At 44.5% G+C, this 18120-nt stretch overlaps 1 protein-coding gene across 4 annotated transcripts in view; it reads right to left on the minus strand.

Moving 5' to 3' along the window:
- The window catches only part of GALNTL6 (polypeptide N-acetylgalactosaminyltransferase like 6), a 474855-nt gene extending 456955 nt beyond the window's left edge, over nt 1-17900 (minus strand). Inside the window, exons 1-2 of one of the 4 annotated variants that reach the window (XM_081208891.1) lie at nt 17481-17900; nt 15912-16244 (exon numbers count right to left, since the gene is read on the minus strand). In XM_081208891.1, the coding sequence (XP_081065017.1) occupies nt 15912-16049 (138 nt within the window). In that variant the 5' untranslated portion in view covers nt 16050-16244; nt 17481-17900. Of the gene's footprint in view, nt 1-15911; nt 16245-16681; nt 16891-17120; nt 17307-17480 lie in introns of those variants that run through there. The other 3 variants (XM_081208894.1, XM_081208893.1, XM_081208892.1) reach the window with 3 other exon arrangements.
- Between the last annotated feature and the right edge of the window lie 220 nt (nt 17901-18120).

Genomic DNA, 18120 nt, shown 5'->3' on the forward strand with positions numbered 1-18120 from the left:
TCTTTTTAAATATTTAAAATTTCTCTCCTGTAAACAGTGCCAGGAATAATATTTGTATGTTGGTGGTAATGGCCAGCATAAACATCTACAAGTCAAAGAGAGATGTATTCTCAGAGCATATAACACCACTTTAATGCAGATGTTGTAACTATTGGTGCCCTTAAACTATACTAAGACTTTGTCTAGCATTACCTTAGGAGGAGGATTGGGAACTGTGGCCCTCCAGTTGTTGTTGCACTGCAGCTCTTACCATCCCTGACTTGCTATCTAGGGTTAACAAGAGTTGAAGTCCAACAACATCTAGAAGATATGTTTTCCATCTCTGCCTTAGTAGCATGTTGTTCTTTAGTCGTTTAGTCGTGTCTGACTCTTCGTGACCCCAGAGCACGCCAGGCACTCCTGTCTTCCACTGCCTCCCACAGTTTGGTCAAAGTCATGCTGGTAGCTTTGAGAACACTGTCCAACTATCTCGTCCTCTGTCGTCCCCTTCTCCTTGTGCCCTCCATCTTTCCCAACATCAGGGTCTTTTCCAGGGAGTCTTCTCTTCTCATGAGGTGACCAAAGTATTGGAGCTTCAGCTTCAGGATCTGTCCTTCCACTCAGGGCTGATTTCCTTAAGAATGGAGAGGTTTGATCTTCTTGCAGTCCATGGGACTCTCAAGAATCTCCTCCAGCACCATAATTCAAAAGCATCAATTCTTCAGCAATCAGCCTTCTTTATGTCCAGCTCTCACTCCCATACATCACTACTGGGAAAACCATAGCTTTAACTATACGGACCTTTGTCCTTAGTAGCATAGAAGATGCTAAAATATGTAACACTCCAGTAATGTTGGGAGATCTCCACCAATGTGGTGCATTGTGGTTGGACTGCACAACTTGGATTCCAATCTCAACTCTGCCACAAAGCTCAATAGAAAAGGCACTATCACGTTAGCCTATCAATATGAGGATTATTTATTATGGGTACTATCCAACTAAGTCATACTCGGTGTAGATCTATTTACGGTAAACCTGCATTTTACACATGTTTAACATACACTTTCAACCACACGTGCCCAATTTCGTCTCTCTCTGCATGCCTCTATTTGTCCTCTCTTCTGACAGTTCACAAACCTACATGTCTCATTCTGTGTGTTCTGTGAACAGGGAGCCTTTGGCTGTGATGGCTCTGGGAATGGTAGGGATGCTCTTGCAAGAACTCACAAAACAATCCCCACCACTTTCAGAGCCAGAAAGACTCAGAGCTTAAAAGCTCTTTTGGCGCCAGGTCTGCTTGGGGCTTCCAGCTTCCTCCTACCTCTGATCCTTCCCTTGCTACTACAGAGAAGTCAAGCTGGCTAGTTGTAGGACGGCTATCTCTTTCTCCCTTGGAAGAGGACTAGGCATGCACTAGGTGGCAGCTCTGAAGGCAATTTTGACTGCATGCAATTTTTGCTTATACACGTAAACCTTAGAACCAAACACGTGTGCATGATGCAAGCTGTCTATATTTCAATTCTGGATAGGACTTAATACTTTTATATACACCCTTCTTCTGAAAAGCTTGGAGGAGCTTACAAATGACTCTTTGATAATAACTCTGGGCAACTTGAAGAGCCAGACCTTCTCAGATTTCTTAGCAGAACTGTTAACATATAACCTTCAGACCACTTTCCAGGCCAGTATAAAATGGGATAGCCTCATATATACAGCCTTCAGCATTTTGAAGAAAATGTGGGCTATAACTGTGATGAATCTACCAATGAATCAGCTGGCAGCAGGAGGCACAGCAAAATGATGTAAATGAAGGAGGCAAGGGGTTGCACACACAGCAGTCTGTATGGTACAAAGGACCAGCCCTATCATTAGTCAGAGTAGCTGCTACCTCCTCCAGCGATGACATGCTGGAGCTGTGCCACACAGCCCGCTTTCTGCTTCCTAAGGTTGCTACCTTCAGGTGAAGTAGAGGATGCTTCACCATCCCCAGGGTTTAAGTGAGATTCAACTGAGAGTCCAGGAATATTTTATATATGGACTGAAGGGCTCTGCGAGGCACACAAGTAGCCCAAATGACATGAAATACTCTTGTCAGGTTGCGGCGAGACCTAGATGGTGTTTCAGTGGTCACATTTCTGTAAAGATAAAATCCCACTTCAAGAAATCATTTTAATTAAAAGGTGGGCAATTTGCACAAAAGTAAGTTCATGCGATTTTCAGTTAAGATTCCCTGAGCTCATCCATAATGAGAGGAAACTTGATTAAAATGAGATGCTGCACAGTCCATCCATTTCCCTAAATTACACTGGAGGATTTATAAAATCATTTCTCTTATAGGGAAAAGGCTTACACATACCCAGTTGGCACGTAACTCAAACTAAACTGTGGCTTAGCACAAACAAGCAAAAGTGCAGGTTCTCAGATTACAGCTATAGCACTCCATTCTCAGTCATGCTGCTGCCCTGTTATCCAGAGCTAAACGACTGGTTCAGGGTTACATCAGAATCTGGGCTCACGGTTTGTTTCATTCCAGACAAGCCACAACCAAGATTGGTTTTTTTGTTTACTTGGCTTACCCCTGGGTAGCATAACAGCAGCAGGACTGAGAAAGGAACATTGTAGCCACAACTGACATATGAAAACTAGGAGCTAAATGGAACCTTAAACCTAGGTTATGGGTGCAACAATGGAATGTCTAGGTGCACTTTTTTATAACAAGAATACAAAGCTGAAAATGAATGAACTGCAGCTAAAATCTTATATTCATTTTTTACATTGTCTAGTCCTCATCTGAAGACTGCGAAAAAGCAAAGTTACGCCTCCCCTGCTCGCCCACCTAGTATTCTTAAGAGGGTCTCTTCTCCAGTCTTCAGAGAGTGGCTGGAAGTGGGGAAGCAGAATAAGGTCCTCCTTTCCTTCTACTCTGCAGTTTTAATCTGACTGTGCCCAGACCTCAGAAACTGCTCGTGCTAATGAAATGCTTTGTCGCAAAACACCCCTAGAACAATGGGAGTTTCAAACGCTGACTATACACTATGTTTCATGCTTACACTGAGGAAATATAAAACCCATTTTAAACATTAACGTGCTGATGCTGTAAATAGAAGGGAATGCAAACAGGGCTGAAGCACCAGCGTCATTTTTAACTTCCCAAATATGCTCTGTTTGATACTATCCCTGCAAATTAGTAAGTATTAAATTAGCCACAGGAGGGCTCCCTCCAGCAAACTGAGCACAACAGAAATACCTTGTTAATGAATAAAAACAATAATTTGTGCTCTTGAGGCTTAATAATAAAGGCTCTAATGCCTCAAAAGTTGCTTGTTCAGGCTACTCTGTGGTACAGTCACACAAGTGCATATTTTGTTTAACTTTCTGCACTGTATGGGAGATTTCTGATGTCTCAACAAAGCCTGCACACATTTGGGTTCCACATGGCAGACCTAGTTCTTATATACAGCACTTGAAGTGAGTAAACCTGTGCCTGGACTCTCATCACTTCAGAATACAGGCTTCCATTCACATAGTGGCATTCTCCACCACCCAAAAACAAAAGAGGAGAACATGTCTAACAAATAAAATCAGCATGTCAAAAGGGAAGTCTATCAGGGTTCAGTGGAGCCCAGACATAGAATCTGAGATCTCTTCAAAGGAAGATGGCAAAGCAGGACTCTTCTCCCAGCCATCTATATTTCCAAAGATCCTGAGGAACCATTTGATCTAGACATCATAACTTAGGACTTCTTCTCTCACATACTCTCACCCGCTGGGCTGAAGGAGCAGAGGAGGTGGCAAGCTTCAGGAGCTTCAGAGACAACAGTAAACTGCCTAGCTAGCTGCAAGCATCTACAGTACCCCCTGGTTGAGAGCCGGGAAGGGGTGGAGTATCCAGCACATTTTTAAGCTTCCACTATGAGCTTATATGCTGCTTATATTCACTGCTCAAGCAACAGCTCTCTTAGAGCAGGGGTCAGCAAACATTCTTAGCAGCGGGCCGGTCCACTGTCCCTCAGACCTTGTGTGGAGCCGGACTATATTTTGAAGGGGGGGTGGAAATGAATGAGGTCCTATGCCCCACAAATAACCCAGGGATGCATTTTAAATAAAAGAACACATTCAACTCATGTAAAAACACGCTGATTCCCAGACCGTCCGCGGGCTGAATTTAGAAGGTGATTGGGCCGGAGCCGGGCCCCAGGCCTTAGTTTGCTTACTCATGCCTTAGACTTAGAGTATCTATTTTTTTTAAAAAAAGATTTTTATTGGTTTTACAAAAAGTTTTTTAAAACAATACAAACATATAAAAAGACATACAAACATGTATAGTTTCGTATCCTTTTTTTCATAAACCTTGTTTCTCGGACTCCCCCATACCTCCCCTTTCTGCATCCCAATGTCCAAAGTTTTTCAGCAAGTTCTAAATAGTTCTGTCAAACCTCTGTCCTCTTAATCTTTCCTTCATTCTAATCTTATATCGCTGTAACCCTTTCTTTCTCAAAACCTCGACATTCTAACATTCATGCAGTTTAGACTTAGAGTATCTAAATAGGGCTTCTCTTTCTCTCCCCGCACCCAACTTGAGACACAACAATATAAAAGAAGGTCATTTCTTTCTATTAATAGTCCTGGAAACATTCCATGAAAAAATGTGATAAAATGCCTTTGGCAGGGATGCCAGCATTCACCCCTCCCCCAAGTCAAGCCTGGAAAATAACCTCCAGGGGCTTGTTAAAGCCAACTCAAAGAAGGAGCGAGCTTTACAAGCCCCCAAATTCAAATCTAAGCTGTGGAAGACCTACTCGTCTTTGCCACTAACAAATGCTTTCAACCAGGAGAGAGAGTTCTCCTTGGCAAGCATGTAATCCAACCTCAGTGGTTCCCTGCAGGAGTCTGCAAGGCTGAACTTAGCTGGTTTTACTGACGGAGATTACATGGGCTGTTGCTGCATGTAATTCCCAGCAGCCAAAGCAGCCTGTTCCGCTGCCAGCTATGGGAAGGGGAGGCAAAGATGGTCTGTGGGTCATCTGTCAGGGATGGTCTTTCTGCTCCAAGTCTCCCTTTTTGTCCCTGGTGCCTCTTGCTTTTAAAATGGTATGGAACAACAGTTTAAAGAGAAGTGGGGGCTCTCAGATCCTTTCCAAATTACTCCAAAAAAGAAGAAGTGCTCACTCATCTTTAGTCCATAGCCAATATTCAGCATTAGAATCATCCTCCTGCTGCATCAAAGATTTATTGGAAATGAAAGCTATGAATAAATATCGGCTCCATCGTGGCACACATTCGTCTCTCACTTGGAATCTTTTCAGCCCAACACTGGAAGGCCAGTTTTCCAATACTGCCACTTTTATGACAACATATCTGGAACACATGGATACTTTTAGATGAAAATTCTCATCCATGTTGAGCTGGAGTTTTCAATAGGCCCTTTGATTGACAGCTGTACCTAAAAGCTATTTCCCCCGGGTGGTATTCAACTAAGTGTTACCCAGAGCAGACCCAGTGAAATTAACCAGTCATGCACATTAATTTCAGTGAGTCTGCCCCAAGTAAAATTTAGTAGAGTACGACCCCTTATGTCTCCCTAGTACTTAGCTTGAAGAGAAAATTGGTTTCTCTGTGGTGAGAGCTAGATGCTTAAAGATGTAAGAATTACGGATGTTCTTTTCCATAATTCTTGGAATAATGAGACAAAGACAAGGGGCATCTGGAAAGATAATGACTCTGTCAACAGTGATTTGATCCCAGGAAGAAAAGTGAGGGTCAAACTAGAGAGGATGCTAAAAACATCATTAGCAATTATCCTTTTTTCTCTCTCCAGCAGGTTTGGGAAGGGTCTTCCCAATTTTCCTCAGGACTACAGCTCAAAGAGTGGATGGGGAGATATTAGAGAGAGAGAGAGTTTTGGATTTGATATCCCGCCTTTCACTCCCTTTAAGGAGTCTCAAAGCGGCTAACATTCTCCTTTCCCTTCCTCCCCCACAACAAACACTCTGTGAGGTGAGTGGGGCTGAGAGACTTCAAAGAAGTGTGACTAGCCCAAGGTCACCCAGCAGCTGCATGTGGAGGAGCGGAGACACGAACCCGGTTCCCCAGATTACGAGACTACCACTCTTAACCACTACACCACACTGGCTCTCAAATTAAATTTTTTATCTCCCACCACAGTCCCAAAGAAAATCCCCCACCCCACCCACTGGTACCATGGGGTGAGATTTTCATTGGGAATGATATGGGAAGGAAATGGTAGCATCTGTTCTTCCTGCATAGTATAGTCCTGGTGGCATTTCTGATTAAGGTGGTAGTGGTTTCTTATACCTAACATGGTTGCTGAGGTTGCATTTAGCACTCTGCTTGGCTTGATGCTAAAAAAAGGAAGAAAAATGGAACTGCCCCAAATGACCAAATAGAGGTTAGGATAAGAACACAGGAAACAATGAGTGATATCCAACTCAGAAACCAATTGATATGAATTTGACTAATGCTGGGTATCACCCAATAGCAATAGTGAATAATTTCACACACACACACCAAAATTGAGTAACCGAGGGTAAGAAAATAAGCTCATAGAAAATAGGCATTGAGAGGAATATCGTTAATATACTTCTGCCTCTTCATCCAATTTCTCGTCAAAGAATTCAATCACAAGAACATTTCACCACCCACCTGCCTCTGGGATAGTTAGCACACGAAAGGCACCGGAGGTGAAATTACATTCTGTTATGTCATAAGGAATATCTTTTGTATGCTGCTAAAGAGCTGGATGGAATAAATATAGAAAAACTCATTAGAGATGCACTGGAAGAATACTGTCAAGGTTACCTATCCATTATTAAGAGTGACTGCCAGATTAGGCAAAAGAAATAGAATGAGAAAGAAAGAGTGCTAAAACAAGAGAAAAAGAGGGATGCTGTTATGAAAAATCACTTAACATCCCAAGTCCCTGTCTTGGGAATTTGCCAGGCAAAGATGTGCTAAGGCATTTACATGCTTTTATATGAGTGTTTCAGTAAGAAACAATATGACAGAGAAGAAAGAGTCAGAAAAAGACTAAAATAAACCATAAAAATTGTAAACAGAACTCAAATGCACCAATTGGAATTTACAAGGCTGTAAAAAAATGACAGTAAACCATCCTCTGTTAAGTTTCTTGGGTTTTCATGGTATAACAAGAGTGACTGATTTATAGAGAATAGGAGGCGAGTTCATTCTGAATCTGAAGCTTTATATTTATTACTTGGGGTTCTCACTTCACTTCCAAACAACATTTTTAATGAGCCTCTGGTTGTTCTTGTTCTTGCTGTTTTTTAAAACCAATCTTATTGTATGCCATATGAAAATCCTTAATCAGGGACTACTTTGCTCTTGAATCTTGTTTTAAATATCATGCTGAAACAAAATATGAAATGTAAGTACACTGATAATGTATGCCATCACCTGAACAAGAGAGAATGAGAAGAACTGGAAAAACACAATGACATGAAATGAAAAATTGAGCTGTTATGGTTATGTCATCTACTGCACTTCAGATCAACGTATTTTAATGATGTTTTAAAAGTAATTCATATGGCCTACATATCAATGTGATTCAGAGCACATTCCATAAAATAAAAAGAATATAGGTCTAACCCAGACTTATTTATAAAACACACACACTAGCATCAATGAGAATTAAGATAGGTAAAGGTAAAGGTACCCCTGCCCGTACGGGCCAGTCGTGACCGACTCTAGGGTTGTGCGCTCATCTCACTCTAGAGGCCGGGAGCCGGCGCCGTCCAAAGACACTTCCAGGTCATGTGGCCAGCGTGACGAAGCTGCTCTGGCGAGCCAGAGCTGCACACGGAAACGCCGTTTACCTTCCCACTAGAAAGCGGTACCTATTTATCTACTTGCACTTAAGAGTGCTTTCGAACTGCTAGGTAGGCAGGAGCTGGGACTGAACGACGGGAGCTCACCCCACTGCGGGGATTCGAACCACCGACCATACGATCAGCAAGTCCTAGGCACTGAGGTTTTACCCACAGCGCCACCCACATCCCGGGAATTAAGATAGTCATGACTAAAGTCCTGTTGATTTCCAATGAGTCTGCTTTGAATATGACTCAATGCAACCATGCGACTGTTTACCAACAGAGACATAGAAGATACAGGCGAGTTTGAAAATACTAGACATTTGCTTAGTGTAATGCTATTATCCTTAAAGGACAGCTTATGCCACTGGCAAACTCCAGCATGTTTCTAACATTGGGAAATCTTCTGGCTGCAATCTCAGGAACCAGGGCTGATGCCAGGCTTCAGGGAGCCATCAGCAAACACACAACATTTTGTTCGCCTTCCTCCTGCCGCCACAGTGCCACCAGTAACACCACTCCGCCCCCGCTGCTAGTGGTTCCCCATTTTGAGGAATGGGGTGTGAACAAAGCTTTATGCTACAGCAAAGGAACAGTTGCCCATTTCCCATCACTTGATCTAATCCTATGTTCTAAGCAACATGGACAGCACAGTTTCATATCGTATATCAGACAGTTATTACACCCAGGGCCAGACCAAGACATTTCAGCAGCTGAGGTGAACCCAAAATGGTGTCCTCTACCCCACTAGGGAAGAAGGGGTGGTTGCAGTTCTACAAGAGGGACAAGGGTGGGACAAGCAGGGCACCCTATTTGACAAGGGTGTGACAAGCAGGGCACCCTATTTGCCAAGGGGCTGCTGCAGAGGCGGCGTTGGGGGCAGGCTGCAGTGGAGGAGGCAGATGCAACCAAGGCAGCAGCGGCAGCAGGCGATGCATTCCACAGAGGCCAGATCTGCTGCCCTGTGGAACCTGCCACCTGATGTCATCGCCTCACCTTGCCTCATGGGTGGGCTAGTCCACCCCATATAACTCCATGTATCATGTCCACCTGAGCATGTCACCCTTTACTATATTGGCAATGCTGGCAAAGATTGATGGGAGTTGTAGCCAGCAGCATCTGGAGGACACCAAGCTGGCTCTTCTCTTCTACATAAAAAAAAGAACACTGCTGGATCAGACTGAAGGTTCACCTGATCCTGTTTCCTATGGTGGCCAGCCATATAATTCCAAAAACAACAACAACATATTCTGGGCATAAAGGTCACTATGCTCCCCTGCTATTTGGTCCCCTTCAATTGGCATTCAGGGGCATGTTGCCTCTGGTCAAGTTTCCATTGACTTAACATGGTTAAGAGCAATTAATAGGCCTGCCCTCCATTGATTTGTCTAATAACCTTTTAAAAATCATTTAAGCCAGTGGCCATAATCACATGCTGTGCCAGCAAATTCCATAATTGGGGGAAGTGGTGGGGGTTTTTTTTTGTCCTGAATCAAAACTGTAAATCAATTTCAGCAGCCAGCCACTTGTATTTTTGTAGCGGGGTTTTATGTGCAGTGTTTATTTTGATGCTAAAAAGGATACTCTGTTTACTTGTTAACTGTGTTTTGTATGTTTGTCTTTTATTTAAGATGCTTTAACCTTTGTTGTAAACCACTTAAAGATCTGAATATAAGAAATATTTAAGTTCTCCAAATCAAAATAAAGTACTAGCATCAGGGGGGTATGAAGAAAAATAATTTCTCTCCACTAGAAAATATTTATTCTCCCCTGTTACCTGTCATCTGTTTTTTTAGAACTACGAAGTTCTCACAACCAACCTCTGTTTTGTTTGTTTGTTTATTCACATTTTCTCAGCTCCGTGATAACCTTTTCTGAGAAAGGGTTGTCAAGACTGCACATTGTTTAGTAGGAATTTCCTTACTTAACACATGAAATACTTGAATGGTGTACATTTTAAGACTTGAGAGCATATACAAAATGAAATAAAGCATTAAAGCATCTTCAGTAGCAGAGACCACACAACCAAGTAGCACTACATGGAAAGCCTTCATAAATAGGGAAGGTTTAAGCGAGGGTGGGAAACCTCAAGCCCAAGGATTTAATGCAGCTCTCTGGGTCTCGCAACCTCAGACCACCCTACTCAACTTCACACCCTGCTTGTGTGTCTTTGTCCGGATAGAATATGGCCGTGAACTCTTATAATGCATCTTGCTTGCCTGGATAGAGAACACCGGGAAGTCGGGGGGAGGTTGAGTGCATGTAGAAACTTTCCTACTTTGCAAAGGTAAATTTTGCAACCACAACTCCACCCACCTTTGCCTCTGGCTATGCCCATCACTGGCACATAGGCCCTGGACAATTGCTCTGAAGGGAAGGCAGTCCTCAGGCTGAAAAAGGCATCCCATTCCTGGTCTAAAGCACAGCACTGCAGATGCTTGATGGATGCCCAGACAGAGGGAATTTCACAAAATGAGAGCAGTGGTGTTGAAAGACTTGCTCTATGTGGTCGCAAAGTGGAGCATAGACACAGGTGGCATGGTGAAAAGTGCCTTTCTCAAAGACCACAGTAGCACTGCGCTACTGGCAATGTTATCTTTAATTCCCAGTATGGAATTTGCCTATATCATAGCCAGTGTTCTAAGAAATGACATGTTTATTATCCACTACAATTGCTGAGGTTTCTGTCGTGGCGAATCACTGCCAACTTAGACTCCATAAGTGTACACATGAAAGTCAATGGGTTTTTATTGCCCAGTGTGCAGCACTTAACACTTACCTACAGTGAACCACATTTACCAAGAAAGGGGGATGGGGTATTGGTTTTGTTTCATTTTTGTTTTATTAGGTATTCTCATTTTGTATGTTACTGTTGTGAACCGCCTTGGGATCTTTGGGTGAAGGGCAGTATACAAATTAATTAATTAATACAATTTTATTGACTAATCACCCAGTTTTGAGATATCATTTCAGGGCCCTTCCCAGTTTGGGTTGGATTTTCAGCATCCTTAATATTTTTATGTCACCCACAAATGTGTCTACCTTGCTGATCTCTCCTGACTTCACATCATTTCTCAGTAATCTGCACACTGCTGGTTCAAATACAAGTCCTAGGGGACTAATTGCCTCCCTTTCCTGCAAAACCCATCTATTCACTGCTACATCTACTTCCTGTTATTTAACTAGCTACTGATGCATACTTAATTGGCAATGTAATCCTATGCATGTCTACTCAGAAGTAAGCCCTGTCATGTTCAATGGGTCAGAATTCCCCTTATGCTAGTATAGGATTGCAGGCTTGACCAGCTGTTGATTTTATCCCAAGGCCCACTAAGTTTATTCAGGAGCCTTTTGAGATGAGAGTCTGTCAGAAACTTTTACACCATCAAAGCCTACCAATTCACTCCTAGATTCATGCTTGTCTATGCTCTCAAAGGTCACCAAAAGGCTGGTGAGTCATTGTAGGCATTATGCAGGAGCCACGCTCATTCTTCCAGAACAAAGCATAAGAATATCGGAAGCTGCCAAAGGTGACTCAGCAGGTATAGCTGCTCTGCATCTTTTCACTATGCAAGCTTCCCTGCCACCTCATGCTCACCTTCCTAGTAAGTAACAGTGACCTGCCTACAGGGAAACTAGCACAGCAGCTCCACCCCACCTGGAGATCAAGCGAGGCCATGGGTCCAACCACCACATTTACTAGCAGCGGTTCTCTAGTATTCCAGACAATGTAGTACTCCCAACCCAACCTGGAGATGTCAGGGATTGAACTCAAAGCATTGAGCTATGCCCCCAGGACAGAGGTTAGGTTAATAGGCCTCTAATTTCTTGGCTCTCCTTAGACCCTTGATAAAAACAACCCAGAGCTATGTTGCCTATTTTCCAGTCCTCTGCTTAGGATGCCAGTGTTGTCGATCAATGATTTCACATTTGAGCTCTTTAAGAATTCTTGGGTGGATACTATTCCCACCTGGACACTGGTTAGCCTTTAATTTGTCAGTTAGTCCTAGGATGTCATATCTTGTCACTTCTATTTGCCTTAGCTCTTCAGATGCCTTCTGTGCATCGTTCAGACATGGGGATCTGTCCAACATTTCTCTCTAGTTTCACTACTCTCCTTCAACTATCCTTGCACACCTTTGTTGTCTCATGGATCCTCAGAGGCTGGTTTCCTGTCTCTGATTATTTAAAGAACAGATCTGCCAGTGATTGTGATGCATTTTGACACCCAGCTACTGCTATTTTTGCCAGTCAATGGCTCAATCAGCCACCTATCATTTCCCATGTATATTTCTTACAGCAGAAGGAATACAGTATATACCAATTACAAACGAACCTAAATAAAAAAAAATCACTGATAGTACACAATGCCAGTTCCTTTCAGGTGGGAATGCTATGCGAGTCCATACAGTCTAGACCATGAACCTTTCAAGTTTCACTGTTTTATCTGCACAGATGCACCTCTAAGGTAAAGGTACCCCTGCCCATACGGGCCAGTCTTGCCAGACTCTAGGGTTGTGCACTCATCTCACTCTATAGGCCAGGAGCCAGCGCTGTCCGCAGACACTTCCGGGTCACGTGGCCAGCGTAACAAGCTACATCTGGTGAGCCAGCGCAGCAAACGGAATGCCGTTTACCTTCCCGCTGGTAAGCGGTCCCTATTTATCTACTTGCACGCGAGGATGCTTTCGAACTGCTAGGTTGGCAGGCGCTGGGACCGAACGACGGGAGCGCACCCCGCCACGGGGATTCGAACTGCCGACCATACGATCGGCAAGTCCTAGGCACTGAGATTTTACCCACAGCGCCACCCGCGTCTCAGATGCACCTCTACTCAGAAGTAAATTCCAGTGGATTCAACAGATCTCACTCCCAAGTAAGTGGATATAGGATTGCAGACCTAACAAACTACGGTATGTGTACATTACAAACTTTAAACAAAAACAATTTGAAGACCTCTGTGTATTAAAAAGCATTCACAAATGGAAAATATTTATAAAGTTTTCAGTCAATGTGTCAAGAAGCCACACTAGGGTGTAATATGCAGAATGACTGATGGCTCTACAGAACTACATTGTCTGTAATAGAATTAAATAGTGTGTGTGTGGGGGGGTTAATCCTAGAGCAAGCAGTGCCAATGTATAACGGACACTTGTTTTGGCCCTTCAAACAAGTGACTCCCAATCCAACCAATCCAGGGATATTATTGATCTTAAATAGCAATCACGGTAATAAAAATAACTGAAATGTGGTATACTTTTTCTTTTAGTGAGAGACCCATCTGAAATATCAAAATTTGGAATATCAAAAGCTGGGGGAAAAGGTCTGTTTTGCTGCACTCAGACTCAGGTCCATTCAGATTAGAACTTGATCAAATGAATTTAAATGTGAAAGCCAGACAGCTTCTTAGTACAATACCAGTATAATGGGAGGTGGAGAAACTATTCAAGAAATGTTGGCACCACTTCTTGAAGCACATATTCCTGAGATTGAACTATAAATGATGCCATGTAAATATGTAGTCTTAGAACCCAAATTTATTGCACCCTATTTCTTGCACATCTGGCTGAAAAGCAGGAGATGTAGAACTAATAATTAACACAGGAAAACACATCTCTTGTACACAAAATGCACACTACCAAGCATCAACTTGATATTCTGTTCCCTTATTACAATAAATACATTTCTTTTGCACACTTATTCGAAACCTGAATCACAGGCCTGTATAGATACTATTTTGTGTGATGGGAAGGCCCGCTCAAAACATTTTGTTAAAAGTCTTGTTTTACTAATGGGGAGGTAATACTGCTTCTCCAGCACAGCCAAGAACAGAGTTACTCAAGCAGGGTGATTTCTAAAGACCTTATTAGTGCTAATTTCACCCTACATGTTCCAGCAAGTGATCTCCTAGAACTCCAGAGCTCATCTCCTCATTGTCCATGCATTGATTTTTAAGAGGGAAGTTTTTATTGCTTGTTGTTGTTTTGCTCTTCATCTGCTGTTCCAATTCTGAGCCCACTTTTCCATATGTACTCTTTAGTACGCCCCATTGAGCTTGATGAGGCTCAACTTCTGATCAAACACACTTAGGGTTGTGGCATAACTCTTCCTTCCACTCAAGGTAATGTGTAATTTTGTGCACACTTAGCAAGGGGTAAGCTCCATTGACCATAGCAGGACTTACTTCTGCGTAAACAGGGCTAGGATTGGGCTGACAGTTAACTAGAACACAAAAGTGGGCATCAGCCATTCAGATGTGCATTTCTCACCTCAAAATCCCTTCAACCAAACTGCTAAAAAACAGTTACTTATACTTTTTTTAAAAAGTCATTTATAGTTTAATATGGTTAAGCACACTAAGCCTTAGAAGAATAGTATGCTCTGTAGCAGCAATACTAGGCATACTTACCAGGGAGTAAGCCCTACCGAACAGACTGAGAGTTGCTTCCAAGTAAGCATGAGGATTGTGCTGTGAAAGTCTGTTAAACCTTACAATCATTTTATGAAGGAGCAGTCTTCTAAAAAAGAGTGATGCTTTATAAGTGTAAAGCTTTGCCTTGATTCAGAGCACTTCATAGCCTAACATATAGAAACTGTGTACAGCAAATGTCAACAGCAGGCTATCAATCAACAATTGAATGTGCATTAGTGTGTCTTCCATTGATCAAACTAATTTATAAACATTCACTCTGTTGAAAAGATATAATACACTTTGATTGATGGCCCTTGAAATTAAGGACATTAAAGTAACAGTTAATATATATGGCTGTTGCCCAGTGCATTATAAGTGATAAACAAGCTACAGCATATATTTCTATTTCTATTTTATTTCATGCATCTCTCACCCTTATGCATGTGTGAAATGTTTGAAATCTATATGGAACAATTTGCAGTTAGGCCCACAGCAATATTTGCAAGTGAAATATAGCCATTCCTAATTTATCAGCAGCAATGATTTAAAGTTTTGCATTAAAGCAACTCTCTCAAAGGCACTTAATTTAATGCAAGTCTTATTTTGGTTTACGAGCCATACATAAACTTAATGAGTTGAAAATTATGACAAAAAATATAGGTTAGATTAATTGCTGTTAATCTCAGATGACGAAGACTATAAACTAGAGATACTTAGGAGCACATTATGACATCAAGCAGATAGAACAGTCCACGAACAGAGAGTATGTGTGCATACTTTTGTCTATAGAGTCTGACTACTGGAACAACATTTGGTGAAAGAAGGAACCTGAACACTTTGAAGTGTTAGTGGAACAGTAGGAAACTGGGGGTGGGGGGGTGGGGTGGGGAGAGAAACAGGTTCTAGCAGGGAGAGGACTGAACTGATCAAATAGGATGCTAAGTTTGCCTGCAAGACAAATTGTGAACTTTACTAGATGGCCTTTTGCAAATCCCCAGAAGGCTAATCTCTCAGCTTAATCTATTCATTGGATGGTTTGAAAGATAAGAACCATAAGACATTTTGTTCAATGAAAAATGAAATCAGTGCTGATGATCATCATGTGACCATACTGAGGCATGTATACCTATTTCTAAAACCATATCATGGCATTTTTTTCATTCCACATTACACTGCTTAGGCACAACTGCATTCTAGACCTTACAATTGATAGAAAAATTCTGATCAGGAGAAAACTTCTTATGCACACACCTAGGCACACCCATGCCCAAACTTTGTGGTTCAAATTTAGCCTCACTACAGATCATGGGCTATGTTCGCTGCTGGGGAAGGGGATGTGGGCTTCAATTTCATCTCTCACACCCAGGCTAGAGTCAATTACTGTTCTTGGAAATCCAACAAATTAGCCTCTCCCAACTTTCTCCCTTCACAATACAGTTGTCCTTCCAGAAAACCTTAGTACCAAATCCTCCTCTTCCTCATTGGGTCTTTAGATTGTGTTCAGCATTCACGGAGGAAGAGCCTCAAGTTAAAAGGATGCATCACAATTAAGAGCCATTCAGCTTTTTATGGCGACTAAACAGATGCTTTAACTCTCCACTTAACAGACACACACACACAAAAGAAAACTCTCTATGCTCCGGGCTGCTCTGGATCTTTTGCTTTCTGCTTACCTGCTGCTCTCCCAGCATGGTGGATTTCACCAGGTGTCTTTCCCTGTAAAGAGACCAGAGTCCGATGTTGGGCAGGAAAATCAGAGTCACCACGAACAACAACGTCATTTGCAGAAATCTTTTCTGTTTCCTCTTCATGGCCAGTGGCAACGGATGCCAGAGAAGAAATGAGGTGATGGGTATCCTTCTCTCTGCTTTTTCCTTCCGTGGTCCAGAGCTCCCTTTGACTTCCCTCTTGCGCTCCTCAGTCTCACCGATTCACCCCCAAACTGTGAGCAGAAACTTCAACTCTGCCTCCAGCTCGGTCACCCCTTCACGGGGGGAGTCTGTAATCTAAGGATCCAAGGAAAAGACAAGGAGTTACTCCTGCTATTCTCTGACACAGCCTGTCAGCCACAGCCCTGCCCCATCGCCCCGAAAAGATCCTAAAAGCCTATGGATCTGTACCTTCCCCTTACCTCCCCCCCCCGCAACCAATAGAGTCGATACGATTGGCTGCAGAGCTGCCGCTGCCGAAGCCCAGAAGTTACAGAGAGCAATTGGGGTGGGGAAGTAGGGAGGGCAGTTGAGTCACCCAACTCGGGGGTGACCCATTCTTCCATCGCCAGTGGCAGAATTTAAGGAGACGAGGCGGGGGAGGAGCACTTGGCAAGATCTTCTTTCCTGCCAGAGCAGAGATTTCTCCCCGAGTGGCAAGGGGCTCCCGGAACTCGGTTCGCGGTGTGCGCGCCTTTCCCACCAATGAAATGGGTCACAAGGTTCAGCCTTACCTGGGACCTCGCGCAACGGGGACTCGCAGTTGGAAAAGACATCTTCCAACTCCCTTGCTCTCTCACACACACCATCCCTCCTCCGGAAAGACCAGCCCCTCTTTTCTTCTTCCCTCCCCAGCAACCTCGCTGGCAGAAGGGAAAGCGCTTCGGCAGACTCCAGTTGGCATGACTTCACACACACACACACACACAGAGCGCGCGCAAACACGCACACACACACACCCTCAGGCGGTCTGGCTCGGAGACTATCCCTCCCCATCCATTCCTAGGCAGGGCTAATGGGGTGTGCAGACTAGGGCTGAGTGAGCAGTGTGTGTATGTGTGTGTGTGTGTGTGTGAGAGAGAGAGAGAGAGAGAGAGAGAGAGAGAGAGGGAGGGAGGGAGAGAGAGAGAGAAGCAAGAGAAGCATCCAGGGCAAAATAAAAACAAATCACACCATTGCACTCATCAGGTTACCATTCTTCAGCAGCGGAACATTTTTAGAGCATCGTCTTGAAGCTGGGAGACGATGAGACCACAACGCGCCCGGCTGATGCGGCAGCCCCCCACATCGGGATCCAAGGCGATGTGGAAAAGTGGGCGGAAGGTGGGCAAGAAAGACCCCCTCCCCTATTGGCCCAGCCGCCTCTTCCCCTTGCCTCCCATCCGACAAAATACTGGCGGGCGGCTCACACGTGCGGGAGATCCTAATTCCCGGAATTGGGGCTTGGGCTCGCGGGTGGCGAGGGTGGCCAGCCCGCCCTTCGGAGCCTCCCTCCCTGGAGAGCCGGCGCGCCCCGCAGCAGCCGCCTCTCACCTGACCCCCCCGTCCAGAGCTGCCCACCCCAGAGCAGGAGCAGCCGCGGCTGAGCAGGAGCAGCGCTTTCCTCCGGTGCTGCTGGTCTCCTCCTCCTCCTCCTTCTTCGCCTCCTCTTGTTCCTTCATGATCAGTTGAGCGCTGGCGGCAGCGGCGGCAGCAGCAGCAGCAAGCTGGCTTCTCCGACAAGGCGCGCAGAAAGGGGGAGGGGGCGCGACAGAGGCGGCGGAGGAAGAGGCGACGGTGGCGGAGCCCGTTGCCGGCGGAGAGGCAGGGCGGCTTCCTGCGCGGAGTCTCCCCGGCGGCCGCGCTCAGCCGCGCGCTCTCTCCCGCAGCCGCCTCCGCCAGGTGAACGGGGAGTTCTCCGCCCGAGGGGGGCCTGGTGGTGCGTCATGGCCCCGGGCAAGTTGGCGCTGAGGCGAAGCCGACGGAGGCGACGCGACCCGGAGAGGCCGGGTCTGAGGGGACCGTGCGCAGCTGAAGAGTGCCCAAAATAAAAGTTGGGCTAGGAGGCCAGCGAGGACCCGGCCGATGATCCGTTTCTTTTCACGAAGAAAGAGGCTTCCGCAGGCCCCCGCTCAGAATCACTTGGGCGAAGGCCTAGTTTCAGGTGAGGGTGGTAAGCGACTTAAGCCTGTGC

Source organism: Podarcis bocagei (genome assembly GCF_964188305.1).
Source record: "Podarcis bocagei genome assembly, chromosome: 9".
Taxonomy (NCBI): domain Eukaryota; kingdom Metazoa; phylum Chordata; class Lepidosauria; order Squamata; family Lacertidae; genus Podarcis; species Podarcis bocagei.